The 17,191-nt window shown below is 40.1% G+C and overlaps 1 protein-coding gene across 1 annotated transcript; it reads left to right on the top strand.

Annotated features, from left to right (window-relative positions):
- The first annotated feature begins 375 nt into the window (after positions 1 to 375).
- On the top strand, positions 376 to 16,901 carry RUVBL1 (RuvB like AAA ATPase 1). Its single transcript, XM_053989684.1, has 11 exons — positions 376 to 600; positions 1,348 to 1,434; positions 2,037 to 2,169; positions 6,060 to 6,211; positions 7,470 to 7,559; positions 8,380 to 8,529; positions 9,879 to 9,942; positions 10,971 to 11,169; positions 12,852 to 12,954; positions 15,938 to 16,029; positions 16,313 to 16,901. Exons 1-11 carry the CDS (start codon positions 460 to 462, stop codon positions 16,470 to 16,472), a joined length of 1,371 nt encoding a protein of 456 aa, XP_053845659.1. The 5' UTR covers positions 376 to 459; the 3' UTR covers positions 16,473 to 16,901.
- Positions 16,902 to 17,191: the final 290 nt, after the last annotated feature.

Here is a 17,191-nt window from a genome sequence, read left to right as displayed (position 1 = left end):
CCAAACTGCCCTTGCCGATTCAGAGACTCGCAGAACCACTTAGGCTGGAAGAGACCTCCGAGATCAGAGTCCAGCCCATGACGGGTCACCACCTTCCGAACCAGACCCTGGCACCGAGTGCCACGTCCAGCGTTTCCCTGAGCGACTCCAGGGACAGCCGCTCCGCCACCTCGCTCCTCCCCGGCCCTACTCCTCCGCAGCGCCCGCGCCCGCCCGGACCGCCCGTGCGCGCCGCACGCGGAAACGGGCGGGCGGACCCTAAAACCCCGAGCCCCCGCTGCTGACGGGCGGGCTCCGCGCCCAATGAGCGCCGGGAGCGCCGTGGCGGGGGCCAATGGCGGGGGCCAATGGCGGGCCGGAGGCGGGGCGCGCGCTGGGAGCCCCGGTAACGCGCGGGCCGCGTGCGAGGAGCGCGGGGCGGCCGGGCCGGAGCTGCCGCTGCCGCTGCCCTGCCCCGCCATGAAGATCGAGGAGGTGAAGAGCACCTCGAAGACCCAGCGCATCGCCGCCCACAGCCATGTCAAGGGGCTGGGGCTGGACGAGAGCGGCGCCGCCAAGCCGGCGGGGGCCGGGCTCGTGGGGCAGGAGAATGCGCGGGAGGTGAGCGCCGGGCCGGGCCGGGGCGGCTGACAAGAGCCCGACGGCGAGTGAGAGTCGTGCCTGGGTTCCTCCGTGCGGCTGCTGCGGTGTGAGGCGCGATGGGGGCGGCCGGGGCTGTACTCGCTCTGCTGCTTCGCGCAGGGACGGTGACGGTCTCCCGGCTGTCGGCGTAGAAATCGGGGTGCTGCAGGCAACGGAACCGAGCAAAAGTCAGCAGGTTTGATGCAGATGGGGATTGCAGCATCCGCTTCTGTGCGGTGGCCGGATAAAACCATCACAGAATCGCAGATTGGTTTGGTTTGGAAGGGACCTTAAAGATGATGTCTCGTTCCAGCCCCGCTGCCGTGGGCAGGGACACCTCCCCCCGGACCGGGTTGCTCAGAACCTCACCCAGCCTGGCCCTGAAAGGAGCTCTGTAGAGGATCTGCGGCTCAGGCAGCGAAGATGAATTTCTGTCTTTACTTTCAAACCTCTCTCTGTGCGTGGGACGGCGAGAGGGAAAAGGAGTCGGGGCTCACAGATTGAGTTCCGTTTTCTGTGGTTTTTAATGGCTGTGTCAGATAAAATGATTGTAGAAAGTACGTTTTCCTGACCTTTTCTTTATTTTTGTGTGCATGACATTGAAATCTTTACTTTTTGTAAAACCTCTTATTTCTAAATACTTTAAGTAATGTTGGAACAGAAGATACTATAGAAGATACTATAGCAATACTTTTGTTAATGGTATAAATACGTTTTAATTTGTAGGCATGTGGGGTTATAGTGGAGCTAATCAAAAGCAAAAAAATGGCTGGCAGAGCAGTGCTGTTGGCAGGACCCCCTGGAACTGGCAAGGTATTATTTTTCTATTTTGTTACAAAATAAAATATTTCCAAATCTGTTTTAGTTTATCAAAACCATTTTAGGGTAATGGTTACAAAGTGTTTTCATATACCAGATTTTTTTTTTCAATCAATGTATTGATGTAGTTTTCTACTTGATATTTTTGCTTTTGCGATGTCATCGACACTGGCAGTATCCAGTGGTGTGTTCAACATCTTTAATGTGAAACCACCTCTTGTAGGTTACTAAACACATCAGTAACGAGGGCTCTGAAAACGTTGTAGAAGTTACTTTTTTGTTAAAAGCCAGAATAGTTTTTGCTTGGTTTACTTTTTTTCCCCATGCTATTAGGCTTTTTACATCTGTGTGGGGTGTCAAATTCAAATAGCCAGTATCATGTCTTCAGGGTTTTTTAAAAGTCTTTGGCCAGGGTCGCCTGTGTTGGAGGAGGGTTGTTATATGTGAGAAATATATGTCAGACAGAATAGTCTTAAATTGGTAGGTGATGTATAGAAGGTGATATAATGAGGAAAGTTAACTTTGTGCAAAAAGAATAGTTTCTTAATTCTCTTCAAAATTAATGTGTGGGTTTTGTATTTTTTTTTCTTTTAAAGACTGCTTTGGCTTTAGCTATTGCTCAGGAACTGGGAAGCAAAGTTCCTTTTTGTCCTATGGTTGGAAGTGAGGTCTATTCCACTGAGATCAAGAAAACAGAAGTTCTAATGGAAAACTTCCGACGTGCAATTGGTAAGTTTCAGGAAAAGAAGAATGAAGTGTTGGCATGATACTTTGCTTTTTCCCAGTCATGTAAAAAGGAAAAACTTCTCAGTGGTCAAGCCGTTTTCAGATTTTTGTATACTTATTTTCTTCATTACTGATTCTAATTTAGTGAATCTCTTTCACACGTAGTGGAGTCAGGTTTTCTGTTTACAAACAGTAATTTAATTATTGTATTTTGGTTTATACTTCATCAAATTCTTCTCTCATCTGCCATATTCACCTCTCCATTTTGCCTGTGACTGAATAAAGCTGAAAGAAAAAACAATTTTTAGTTTCTTACATTGGCAGAAATACTTATAGACAGAAAAATGCTCCTCCTGTTTTTTGTTCTAGTGATTTCACCCTACTAAATAAACAGACTTAATCAGGGGCTCCCAAACAGCAGCGTTAGCCTGACTTACTGTTCCAGTGAGCACAGAGAAAGTTCCATGCCAACTAAATAAACACTGTAACTTAATGTCTTCCTCAATTCTATGGTACATTTACAAGTTTGATGTAAATTGGTTTAATTTGCAACACAACCTCAGTGACTGTCTAAAATCTCTCTACACAGCTGCTGCTGACAGCTGATAAATGCAGATAGAAGTGGCCCTTGTTTGTGTGAGGACTGGCTAAAGAGACCCCAGTTGATTTTAGTCCTGAACATATTAACAGTAATTTTCCTATTTCAGTGCCATGTTTCCTCTTGGGCTTCATCTGGCAGCAGCAGGGTGAAGAAGTCTCTCAGTTCTTCAGTGAAACAAAAGTATTCCACTGACTTTTATAAGAAAGCAACTTTCAGTAGTCTCTGGTCTTCTGGTTACCATGAAACTGGCAGGGCCTGGGGGAGGGAAGCCTCAGTAGTCTGCAAAATTTCCTTGAAGTGATGAAGTTCCCTGTCAGAGGTTCAGAAACCTGAACCAGCAGGTGGAACTTATGCCATGCATGTTGTCAGTTCTAGAGATAGCAGAGATTTAACAGCCGGCTGCATTGTTAGTTCCCTGCATTCCCTGAATGTCAATAGAGAGACACTTCTAAACAAATATTAGTGTTAATGAAAGATGGAACTTCTTTTATTCCTTTCTGTTGAATTCCATGTCACATTTTCCTAACACAGCCTTTATTGAATATTTTTATGGGTGTAAAAAAATTTCTCTAAATTATTTTAAAGAATTAGTAACCACCATTTCTTATAACTAAATACTTTCCAGTTGGGTTTTAATCTCAGGTAGGTTTTAGCTTCCCTGATTGGTAAAGAAATATTTTACAAGGGTGCATTTTAAAAAAGATATTCTGTACAATGTAGTTGGGTCTGGGTGCAAGGGAAGCTTCAGCTCACACGTCTATCACTACTTGAAAGTATTCATTTAGGTTGTATTGAATTTTGTTTGTATATCTCCTTGGTAGCAGGTTTTGTGTACATCGTCATTGTTCCTATCATGCATTTTGCTTTCAAGGGGTTTAGCCACCTAAATTTTTAAAAATTATCAGAGATTTTAACATCAAATTTTTTACTTAATGGTTGGGTTTTTTTCTTGGAAAGTACAGTCTGACTGGTTTGGATCACTTTATAAGAAAGTAGGAGTTACTCTGAGTTTACAGATTTTTTATTGTTGAGAGTCTTTTAATTACAGACTTGACATAGTCTCATGGCCAAGTAGTGTTTGGGATGCATTAAAGAGGTTATAATATGTAAGACACCTAAAAGGACAGAGTGAGAAATGAGGAGATCAAATTGTTGTATGGGTTAAAAGAAATTTAACCTGGGAGAGATTAATCCAGTATAGAGCTCATTAGCAGCTGGTGAGGATGGTGATAACAGCTAATGTTAAGAGCTCAGTTGCAGTAAAAAATAACTGCTGCATTAGCCACTTCAGTGCTATAATTGTTCCTTGTGTTGCCAAACTGTACCTGCCAATGAGTTGAGCAAGCCCTGTTCAGCTCCATGGAGTGCTGTTGTACCAAAGCTTGAAACAGCTGCCTTGGATTTGTGTCTGATTTGGAAGTAGGAGATCTCTCTGAGAGCTCTTCTGAGAATGAAGTTTGTAGTTGACATATACATGTTCATTTGAAATCAAAGGACAATCAGCAGCAAGTTCAAAGCATCAATTACCTTTGTTCAGATCACGTTCATCTGTAAATATTTTCTACAGATGCCTCTCTAAGAGCACATTAGTCTGGATTAGAGGAAGGCTTCTGAAGCAAATCCCTGGGTTTGCCCTTGCTGACCTGGCTTTGACTTGTGCTGTGGAACAGAATGAGCACATGAACTGGATTCTTTCCAGGTGAAATGAACTGGAAGATGCTTCAGCAGCATACAAGTCATACCCCAAACACAAACAGGCGGCCACATTTTCAGAGCAGGGTAGAGCTTGTGCTGGCGGTTTAAAGCAAAACAAAGAGGACAAGCAAACCTGGTCTAGTTTGTGGCAATAGCAGTTTCAGGTACAGATTCCCACATTGCTTCACACTCGTTGCTTATGAGCCTGTGTGGTGGAGCCTTGTCTAGGTCAGTTTTTAAACTCAAGAGGTTCTTTCATTTCTGTCTGGTGTTTTGGCATACCTGAAGAACATTTTTAAAATTACTGAAATAAACTTTATACACATTTTTTTATCTCATCTTAAGTAAGAGAAAGCAAACATTTCTTACCAAGAATTTGTCATGTTATTCACAGTTAGGCTGTTTCTCACATTTCAGATCCTGGTCTGAATTTGGGCCCAGTAGAGGGAGACAGACTCGTATTTGTCAGTTCTTTATAGCCTCTATCAGCAGCTCAAAATTACTGGTGAAGTGTCTGATCTGTTTCAAAGCAAAATGAAAAGTTACAGAACAAGCAAAGGTTTATAAAGTCACAATACCCTCAGACTGGGCAAGATGACTTCCTTATATCTTGTTACAGATTCATTCATTCATTCATTCATTATTTTTGGTATGGCATGTGTGTCTCATAAAATACTTCATGGAGTTTCTTCAGATGTGGATTCTTTGAACTTCTGTGTAGTTAGAACATACATAATTGTAGTGGTGGCAGTGATGATAGTGGGTTTGCTTTGAAACAGTCTGCCTATGAATGTCTTCAGCTCTATATTATTTATCAATTTAAAACAAGCTAGTTAATTACAGTAATTGTGACTAGAACAGAAGATAGCCTGATATTCTGATGATTGCTTGGATGTATGAAAAATAACAAAGCGAGGATGTAATTTTCAGCTATTTTGAAATAGTTTTAAATTTGTGTTTTAGCAGTTTCTGCTAAATTTTATCTAGGTCACCTTTTGCTATTAACTGGAAAAATATTTGAAATTATACATAAACCCTTTAGTAATTTTATGATGTTCTAGCACAATACCTGTTTAATCAATTTATGTTATATTTTTAACTCAGTTGCTAAAATATAAAGTTTTTTATGAAGTTACTTTTTTTCTTCTGTATTTTTGTTAACTTTGCAGGGCTTTTTTGATGGTCCAAAAATTGTGTAAATCTCATATTAATGTCACTAGTTTCAGAAGGTGATCTGTGTTTTTGGCTTTAGCATAGGGAGCAAATCAAGCAAATTTCCTCTTTGTGGGAGGGAAAAGAGACAGAGGATTCTAACATTTGCTTCAAGAACTAATAATAAGGAATAGAAGAAAGTAATTTCTAAAAGTTTAATAAACTTCTTAGCAGGTCAGAACTTGGGCTGAGCTTTCATTCTGATGCACAGGATGGATATTCTCACTTAATATTGAAGAAGAGAACAATAATTCATCTTTCTGTCTTTAAAAGTAAAACATCACCATGAAATATAAGGCACCCTAACTATATATTACATTTTGTTGACAATAAAGCAGCAGACTCATAAGTGTATACTGAAGCTATTTAAAACAATTTCTTGCAGGGTTGAGGATTAAAGAGACCAAGGAAGTTTATGAAGGAGAAGTGACAGAACTAACTCCCTGTGAGACTGAGAATCCTATGGGGGGATATGGCAAAACCATCAGCCATGTAATTATAGGACTCAAAACTGCAAAGGGAACCAAACAGTTGAAGGTATGTGTGGTAGAGTCTCAGAGATTTCCTGAAATATTTTGGGTTTGCAGCTTCTATTTTTAGCACTTCTTATTTCTATTTCAAGCTCTGGATCCACTCTGACAAGTGGGGCTGCCAGGAGGCTGCTTTCTTTGGCTAGACAACTTTATCTTGACTGTTTATCTGCTTTATGTAGAATATTTAGATATTGGTCTTTTATCCTACTAATTGAAATAGGAGATAAACCCATCATCACTTGGTTAGCAGCTGCTATTTCTCTGTTTGTCAGCACTCACCTGTATGTCTTCAAGGAGTTAAAAGTGAGTTTTAATAGGAAGAGATCTTGATGCAATTTTGTAAATGACAAGTACCACAAAAAATGGGCTGAGTTGGCAATCTGAGCTTTGTTCTGTCTCAGTCTGTGATAAACTCTGACCCTGGCTGTAAATGAATATCTATGGTAATAAACATACGAGAAAGGCCTTGTTTGGTTTTGTTTTCGTGATTGTCAGGAACCAAATTTTTGAGGATGGCTTGGGAAATATTGCCTGTTTAAACAGAAATTGTTCTTTCTGTCACATCTTTTCTTTCTACATGGGGTGTCATGCTCTAGTGAATATTTGATAGAGAACTGGAAATTGAGCTGGTGTGTTGCCAGCTCAGGCCCACTTTCCTTTTGTTTTCTTGTCTCCATTCAATTTCGCTGTCAGACTTGGAGAGAACTAAAAGCTGTCTCTGTTGTTAAGTATCATCTTTCATTTGTTCACTCTGAAAACAAGGAAATGAAGAGCAAAAGTGAATAAACATGTACCAGGAGAAACAAAGGCATCTAATATATTCCACACCCACTCTCCCTCACAGAGCTCCACAGAGGATAAGGACTCAAGAAATCATTGATTCATATATTCAATGCTATAGCCAGATTTTTTTATAAAAGTTTTCCTAAAAAGCTAGAGAACTACTGTTTCTTAGGTATAAATACATTGTCACATTGCTCAGAGGTATGTTTTGTAGCTGGTACCATTATGTTTCTGGCACTGTCACTTCTTTTGGATAGCAGATTTTTTTTTGTAAGACAGTAAATTCTGTGCATCTTCCATATTTATTTGCTATCCCTACTTCAAACATTACAGCTTTATAAAATCCTAGAGGTTTTGTCAGGGTGAGTTGCAGTTTAATTTTATCTGATGGGAGTGAGTTTCAAACTGAGTTTCTTTACCTTGATTACCATAACAATATGGAGCTGCTTTGATCAACTGTGCTGTTTGTTTGTCTCCAGCTGGACCCGAGCATTTTTGAGAGCTTGCAGAAGGAGCGAGTGGAAACTGGTGACGTTATTTATATTGAAGCAAACAGTGGAGCTGTCAAGGTAAAAGAAAAATTCAGTACTTTTATGCAGATGTATGTTTTTTGCACACCTTTCTCTGCCTTTGTCAGAAGACTCTCTGATTTATTAACCTTAACTGACATGATGTGGTTACATGGAAATTTTTAAAAAGAGCCCAGTGCTTTCCTTATCGGGAGAGAAAAGTCTCTTTTGCACCCAAAGGATGCGGCGATCTGGCTCACAATTAAGGTCATCTGGCAAGGAAGCTATCACTGATGCTGTCTGGATGAGTTTTCTGTAAGATCCAGGCATTTCTAAGGGAAGAGAGGAAGAACCAAACAATTTAAGTCATTTTCAGGCTGACATGTGCAGCGTATTTAATCTTTCTTTTATCACTCTGATATTTTCTCCACAAGATATATACATGTAGAAAGGAATACTGCATTAGTTAGCATTCTTTTCATATCTGATTTAGAAAGTGTATAGTGATACTTGCTGTTTAATGGATGAGCATAATATTTTCTATCATAATAAATCACCCACCTACAAAGAAGGTTTTCCCAATCTCTGGTTAATCTGCTGGATTTGTCCTTTAGCAAGAATTGCCTACAGTAAAAGAAGGGGAGAGAGGAGTAGAATATTATTGCCACTGAAAATATCAGGTGTTTCTCAACAGAGTTTTTGAGCTTTGATCAGCAGATAGGGTATGCCTGTTGCTAAGCAGGGAGTGGGATGTCTGAATTGTCAGCTGAAGCTTGTCAGAACTGGAATTGTGAACTAACCATGTTATCACATTCATGTCACTCAAGGTTTTGGCACTGAAATTAATTCTATACCTGGGTTTCTCTTTTTTGTTACTCAGAGGCAAGGCAGGTGTGATATCTATGCTACAGAATTTGACCTTGAAGCTGAAGAGTATGTTCCCTTGCCAAAAGGTGATGTGCACAAGAAAAAGGAAATTATTCAGGATGTCACCCTGCATGACTTGGATGTGGCCAATGCTCGACCTCAGGTATCAGACTTCACAGATGAAGTCTTTACAGAAAAATTATTTGAGATAGATGTGATGTTACCAGAATAATTGAGATGTAGGAAGTTGAGCTAACTCACCCTCAAAGATTCCACTGCAGGAAAAGCAGTAGGTGTTACACCTGGAAGGTCAGTCTGGCTCTCCTCAGGGAGGTCGTGCTGCAGCTGGCTGCCTCAGGGCCCTGCCATGGAGGTTAAAGAGGTTAAAGCAGTTCCTTCTAGAATTCATGCACCTGGTCATGAATACTGGTCAGCATAACACTCCTAGCACTACAGAGAACAGTCTGGGAGTTGTAAAACAGCTTTCACACAGGTATTTGGGATCCACCACCTTCACAGTTAATGTAAAATCTAGACCCTGCTCTCTTTCCCTCCACCGCTGTGCCCCATCACTTGCAGAAAAAGAGTATTGTGGGCTGTTGCCTCTGACCAGAAAAAGAGATTATTGCTTTCTTTCCAGAAGGAAAGCTGCCTCCAGGTGTGAGGTAGCAGCAGCCAGACCTGCATAATTTCATTTAATGGAAGTTCTGAATGCAGATTAATATATTCTGCTCTGTGTTTATGGTTTTATAACCATGAAATGGAAACTGCAAGAACTGTGATAAAAGGTGTCCTAAGTATTTTTGACTGCTGTGAATTCTGTTGATATTCTTACTTATTTCAGACATGTTTTATAGCCACCTGTTAAACTTCTTTGTGAATTTCAGTAGAGCTCTGCATGTATTGCAGCAAAAACCCCCAGAAAACAGAAGAATTACTCCTTGCCGTGTCTTCACATAAATCCACTCTTGAGGGAATTCCATCTGTGTCAAAAGCAGAAGTCACTAACAAGTGTAAAGGCTGGAATCCCTACAGTAAAACAATACAATTCTTTAACTTAGTCAATTTCAAAATAAGCCTCTTTATTAAAAAAAAAAAAAAAAAGGATAAAAATGATGGTATTAAAAAGTTATATAAAATTTAGAATAATTCTTCCTCTCTTGACAGGCTGAACACCTACTTTATATGCAGGCAATCCAAGTCTCTGTGTTCCCTAACTATTTCATTCATTAAGAGTTCCTCTGTGACAGTTTTTTCAAGAGAGGATATTTCATTTTGATTTTTTATGCTCTCCAAATGAGCAAGGATGAGGGGAGGTAGCTAGGTGGTTATGTTTAGACTACTCCTGTGGTGAGGTGACCTAAACTTTGACAGATTATCAAACATTTCTGCTATAAAGTATTGAGTTAACTCTAAGAAACAACTTCTTTAACCAGTCCCTGATCTATAAAATTCCCAAGGTGTGTGCTTACTACATGACCTCAAAGCTGATCTGTCACTTTCTTTTCCTAGGGAGGACAAGACATCCTTTCTATGATGGGACAGTTGATGAAACCTAAGAAAACTGAAATTACTGGTATGAAACCTGTATGGCATTTTGAGATTATATAATTCAGGTGTTTTCCAGTTAGAAAAAGATTAAAAATAGAGTTAGTATAATTAAATGAATGCCTACATAATAGATATTCATACATACTCAGTTTTCCAGAAGCAGTGATACAGTTGCTAGAATTGCAAGGGCTGGAGACAGTACAAGTTACTGGTTCATGCATGTAGTGGTAAAATGTATCCAGAGCTCTGCACCCATCTTCCTGGGGAGAGGTCAGAATGCCAGTGCCTATCCTACAACATTCCTGCCACAGTGTGAGGTTCAGGCTTTCAACAAAGAGCCAAACTGAATACAGCAGTAATAAACAAATTCTAGAAAGTGATGTAGCAATCATACTGAATTTTGGTGGAGAAGAATAATGGCTCCTCTATAACAAGAGTCTAAGGACATGAAACTCCACATGCAGTGCTGCTCTTCCCACCTGCAAGTCTTTGGAGAAAACAGTATCTGCAGACAGATCTGCTCTCCTTTTTGCTTTGAAAGAAATGATGTTTCTCTAAGTTACTATCTAAATTTAAATCAGAATCTGTTTGAATACCTAACTGAATGGTCATCTTTTGAAGTATTTTGTCTGTTCCAGAGGTTGCTTTGCTTATTCTAACACCAGTTATATTGATATAACATCTGGCATAGCTTTGAGAGCAGTAGGTTTACAGAACATCAGTGATGTTCTTTTCAGCCATGCTTGGAAACTTCAGTAAGTTTTGTGTTTAAAATGCGGTTTGACTTGACTTCTCTACCCCCTACCAAACTCCACAAACCTACAACAATCAATTTTTCACATGTGAGTATTGCAGGTAGAAATACTTTGTTGCACAGATATCTCTCCGACACAGGATGAAATGTCAGAAAATTTTAGAGTCACAGGTATTTTCCTTGTGGCAATAAGATACCAAACCATGGAAAAGTTCAAGGAGAATTTTCCTTGCTTCGAGCCTTACCCTCTGACCTGTAGTTCACTAGCAGAACAACCAACAGTTTCTTTTTGTTCTCAGACAAACTTCGAGGAGAGATAAATAAGGTGGTGAACAAATACATCGATCAAGGCATTGCAGAGCTCGTGCCAGGTGTGCTCTTTGTGGATGAGGTTCACATGCTGGATATTGAGTGTTTCACATACCTGCACCGAGCACTGGAATCTTCTATTTCCCCCATTGTCATCTTTGCTTCCAACCGAGGAAACTGCATTATCAGGTATGATGTCTAAACTTGAATTTGCCAGATTGCATTGTTCCAAAAACCTTGGAATTAGCTGTAACAGTAGAGTTAAAATCTTGGAAGGCTTTTGTCTCTGACAGTGACACCTGTGATAACCCTCTGCATGAGTTGCAAGCTGCATTGATGCTTGAGAATTGCTCATGAGCTTCATGATGGGACAAGCACTTAACACCAGGCTGACTGGAAGTCCTTCTTTCCTCTAACACATCTCTCCTCCTCTAACAGTCTCTGAATTGTTTCACTCCTGGGTGATCTGTGACAGTTACTGTTCTCATTGTATACATCAGTACATCTGTTACCTGCACATTAGGGACATCAAAAGCACCAGAGCTACAAACCTCTAATACCATTGTTTCCTGCTTTTGCATTATTTTGCTGCTTGCTATCCTAATTCCATCAGACTTCAGCTTCTTGTTCATACTGGTAAAGTGTGTCACAGTTCAGCTTCTCCTTTTCCTGCTATGTTGGTCTGGCTTTTCGTGATCAATCTTTTCAACCAACTTGTTTTTCACTTCCACCTCACTTTGATATTTTGCACCCACGAAATGCATTCTTTGCATGTTCAGTAGAAGTTCTTTCCTCTTTCAGAGTCTTCTGCAAGTTCTACTACTAGTTTGTGGTCTAGGTCTAATTATGTCTAAACAAGCTGTCATTAGCAATGATTGCTGCTCTTTGAATTGATTTAATTCAGCTGTATAACCAGCTTTTCCTTTCCCTCATAGTGGCTCATCTGGTATTAATCTTTCTCTGTTTGCATTGCTTAGAAGTGAGAATGATAAGCCCTTCAAAAATGTTTAAGATGGACTACTGCACTCTCTTTGCAAAGATATAAAAAAGCTGCCTTGTAAAAGTAAAGGAAGTAGAGATCTGTCAGCATGGATTCACTGCAGATCTTGTTATGAAAAAGCTGTGATTTAAGAAAGGAAATTTTCCATATAATATCGATATCTAATACTGGAGAACCATGGCCAGAGCTGCAGCTACCTAAATACCAGCACTTCACTGTTTTTACTGCCATCTGTGTAATTCTCATAAATTAAATCTGGGTATCTTTCGACTTCACAGTAAATTACAGTGGTCTTGGGAAACCAAGAGTGCATGTGTCTGCAGGCTTTGCTGTTGGGTGTTGTATGTCAAACAAATAAAATGCTTGGGGATCTAGATCCTGCCCCTGTCCTTCATACAGAGACCTAAACCTCTCAGTTTGCTGGATTGCAGGCATGGAATGTAAACCACTGTATTCACTGGAGGGACTGGGGAGAGAATGGCTTACTCAGCAACAGGGGATATTCTCCAAATGGATAATAGAATATATAATTTCTGCTGATACTGCTAAACAACTTAGTAAGAATGATTTGTTCCTTGCTGGAGGATACCTTGGAACATTAGATAAGGCTGTATTGTGAGATACAATACAAGAAAGCACTTCTCACTATATTTGAGAGGCATGTTTAAGAGCTCCAGCAATAGTATTTGTTTCCCTGGGGCTGTCTGGAATGAACCTTAGACCAGAAAGTTTCCTGTCTGACCCAGGGGTTGTGTGTCTCTGTGGACACACAATTGTAAACTAGTGTAGTCACTCTTCACTGATTTTACCCAAATCAATGTACTGAACTCACAGTAGTGTCTGCTTTCTTTCTGTTTGGTTTCTCCTCTAGAGGCACAGAGGATATTGTGTCTCCTCATGGAATACCACTGGACCTGCTGGATCGAGTCATGATTATCCGAACCATGCTCTATACTCCCCAAGAAATGAAGCAGGTATGCACAGGATTTTAAAGAGCCTATTACAAGTCCCCAAAGTTGTGCACAGCTTCTGCCTAGTCTGTTACTGTAGAGATGTTTGACTCTGTGGTCACCAGGACTTGTGCTAGAAAGCTTCCTGCTTGTTAAAAGCCTGCTTCTCTAGGAGTTAATAGAGTGAGCTGGTTAAAACTGTGCACACAACTTTGCTGACTCCCAGCCACTGAAGAGTTACTAGGCACAGGTGGAGCTGAAAGTTGCACCTCACTTGCAGGAAGGGATGAACTGTTAGCTGAAGCAATCTCTTGCACAGATGTGCTTTCCATAGCTTACAGATTTCAGCAGGTAGTGCTTTTTCACTTGGTATAAGATGAAGTGTCACATGGTGGGATCTTCTGTCCCAGACCTCAGGCTTTTCCCTGACATGAGAGGGATTGAGGAATACAACCTCATGTGCTGCATTTTCTGCCTTTGTGCCCTGTACTGTAGCTTTAACCTACTGGGGCTGTCTCCTGAAATGGGGAGAATTTTTATGCTCCTAGTTAAGTTTGGAAATGTAAGCACAGAAAGTGTTGCAGAGATATCCTTCCAAACGCCTGGAAGTTTTCCTGTGGGGCCATCACAGTGTATTGTGTATTGATTATAATGCTTGGTGCCATTATGATGCATTGTGTCAAAGATCCCCCCTCATTAGCCTCTCAGTGCTGGGAAGTGACACAATGCAGAAGACATTAGGGTTTACCATGTCAATTCTTTGTATTATTTAAGAGATAGTGTCAGTGGAAGAGAGTGTTATGCCAGATAATGGTCTCCTGCTGCTGGAAAAGTGCCAAGGTGATGTGGATGCATTTATAGAACAGAGGCAGAGCTTAATTTCACTTGATTGGAGGAGCTTTTCATTGATGATGTCCTGAGCTGTTCTCAGGATGATTTTTTTGGTACCTAAAGGACACTTTGAAGCACTGTAGTGTAGATTGCAGTAGAAGCAGCCCAGTGATTTAACATTACAATTAGGTTTAGTCTACAAAACAAATTTTCATGTGTGACTTTTATGCAACCTGGGGGTATTAAAGACTGTTTGGATTTCCCTGTAGTGTAAGTGAATTCTGTGTAGTTAGTGCTGTAGTACCATGCAGGTAAGACACTTCCTCAATGCTGATGTTCAGAAGAGCTGGGTAAGTGCTGTGATTTCCACCCTCCCCAGGGCTGAAGGAAAGGAAGTGTTCACAGTAGCATTTCCTAAAGATAAAAATTGAGTTCAGACATCTGGAATCATGTTCCCATAGTCAGATAATCTCATCTTCCCTTAAATTAAGGCTTTTGAATGGCAGCTTCTCATGGGAGAAGAGGAGGAGCTATTACACTTAACTTTGGCTTTTAAGTACAGTTGGGGTGGAGGTAAAAACAAGGCATAAGTAAGTTCTCTATTCTTGCTCTCATTTGTCTTTTGTGTTAGGAAGAAGTTTCTGCTCCTGAGTCTCTGTGTGATACTCTTTGCCTTCACAACTGACTCCTTTATCAACACAGAATCTGGTTGTGTATCTACTGAAAGTTTGTTCATAACCAGTTCAAAATTTTTTTGGGGGCATGTTGATAAAGTAGAAAACCCATTGTGAAGTGCTGCTCTGAGAAAAGACACACAGTAACCTTAGTGCAACCAAAATAGTGAAAAAATTCGTTGTTATGCTTATTCTAGTCAGGTGGTATTGTAACCAAACTTTTTTGCATATGTGCCTCCTGTTGGATATTAAAGGTTATAACTGAGATGTTTTAATGTTCCTAATGTATTTCATATGATAAACACTTGTTTTCCTATTCCATAGTAAATGCATATGTGGTGGATTAATGGCTTGGGCCCTAGTCCTTAGGTAATGTTTTACCAGGTTACTAGATAAAAAGTTATTCTAAAAAACATTGTTAAAGATGTGGCATTCAAAACCTTGTTCATAGCAGAGGAAGAACAAAGTAGCAGTGTTTGAATGAAGGGAAGGGGATGCCTAGGTGATCTACAGGTAAAAAAATCTTCAACCTGAAATTGCAATTGGCAGCAGCATTGCCAATATTCAGTGCACATATCGTAGCACCAACTTTCTGCCATTTCAAGCCCCTCTCTTACTCTGCTCCCTGAGCGCATTTTTATGGCTTTAATTTAAACGAGTGCTTCTTGATATCTTGTTTACAAAGCTGCCAAAGTGAAAAATACCTGTATTATATGAGGCTTGCAGTTCCAGAGTTATCTCTGCACTACAACACAACATCATTATCCAGTCTGCCCCTTATCACTCAGCTGGTAATACAGACTACCGAGAGACTTGTGCCACTTTTGTTACAGCTTTATATGCTCAGGCTTATTGGTGATATCTTCCTCTCCAACTTTGTAAGGATCTTCAAACTGGTACAAGCCTGAGACTGTTCTTGAAAGATTAGATTCTTCTTAGTGATTTTTTTTTCTTCTTGAAGGAATAGGTGAATCATAGAAAGTAACTTCTTGATTTATTTTACTATCTTCTTGTCAATTTAATAAAAAGTGTATTGAGAGCTGCTAAGGAAAGGGTGTAGCTTTCTGTAGGGCTTTTTGGAGGGCTCTGCTGTACAGCATCAGTGATACACTGCAGAATTCAGTAACTGGTGTAGCTATCCAGAAGCCTCCAGCTGCCACTAACTTCTAACATACATTTTCCATTTACTTATATAAGTTCTCATATTCTGCTCCTTATTAGTAGATAGGATTTGCTAAGTGTGCAGAGTTACCATGAAGGGTTAGCAGTCTAGATGTGTTTCTTTGCCTTCCTTGTGTGATAACAGTTTTTTTAATATTATATTTGCCTGTTCAAAGACTTAGAATTCTACAAAATCTGGTTTAGTGGTAAGTTACACCAGGGTAACTCCACACCACCTTGTCTTGTAGCATGTCTCATCTCTAAGCTGATAGTTTACAGATACTAAATTAAGTAATTTAGCATGTTAATTGTTTGGGCACATACCTCACTCTTCCCAACAGATCACAAAACTTCGTGCTCAGACAGAAGGGATTAATATCAGTGAAGAAGCTCTAAACCACTTAGGGGAAATTGGTACCAAGACAACCCTGAGGTAAGTTGGGCAGTTTTCTATTCAGCATGACTGGGTCTAAAACTCACTGTTGAAAGCAGACAAACCTCTCCTTTACAATGTCATGGTCTGTTAACAATTGTTAAAAAGAGAGTGGTAATGCTCCTCTTTTCTTCTTTAAAGAATGAATGTGCTGGAGTGCTTGCTGACTTTCTCATACTGCTGGTAGAGCTGTGTTTCCCAGCAAATGTCCCACCTCTCTGTATCATCAGTTCCCTGGGATGCACTGAATTGTAATTACTCATCTGCCTCTGTTTGATCACAGGTATGCTGTGCAGTTGCTGACCCCAGCTAACCTGCTTGCCAAGATTAATGGGAAAGACAGCATTGAGAAAGAGCATATTGAAGAAATAAATGAACTTTTCTATGATGCTAAATCCTCAGCAAAAATCCTGGCTGATCAACAGGAGAAGTACATGAAATGAAAAGCTTATCATGTTCCATGCTTTGAAGTAGCTTTAACCCTTTGCCAGGGCTGGCTTAGTTATTGGATGAGAAATGTTAATGGTTTGTCTCTTTTGGGACTGAAGAATATTTAAATGTTGGACTGCTTTGTCAGGCCAGAATTAACTATCGAGTGTTCCTGTTTCATTATCAACAATAAGATGCTCCATGGTTTGTGTGTAACATCTTAGTCTCCCTTTTATCAGTATATGTGACATTAGTAGCTCTTGGTCCCTCAGTTTTGTCTTTAGATTTCGTTACAGAAGAGCTCCAACTGAAGTTGATGCTTAAGAACAGTCTATTTTCTTTATGAATCCTGTTTTAAAATAGTTTTCTTTTACAGATGATAACTTTTTGGTTTTGAATCAAAGTTTGTCTGAAGTGCTTTATAATAAAACATGTCAAGAATATTGGAAGTGTGTGTGTGTGTGTGTGTGTTCACTCTGGGTGTTGACCTAAAAACAGTCAAAATAAATTGGAATTAACAGAGCCAAATATGAGTGAAATGGATTTGCAAAATAAAAATAGATTGCAGCAAAGAGAAAGAGATATTGGGACCTTTTGGAAGTGTTTACTTCTTTGTAGGGTTTGGGTTTTATTTTCTGAAGACTTCCTTAGAGAATGCAGAAATACATAATCGTTATCTTAGCCCTATTTGAAGCCTTTCCCCCAGAGAAACTTTACATTTTTCTTGGGTTTT

This window comes from Vidua macroura, chromosome 13 (assembly GCF_024509145.1).
Source record: "Vidua macroura isolate BioBank_ID:100142 chromosome 13, ASM2450914v1, whole genome shotgun sequence".
Lineage (NCBI taxonomy): Eukaryota > Metazoa > Chordata > Aves > Passeriformes > Viduidae > Vidua > Vidua macroura.
Note: the sequence above shows the minus strand (reverse complement) of the source record. Positions and strands in the feature narration are given on the sequence as shown.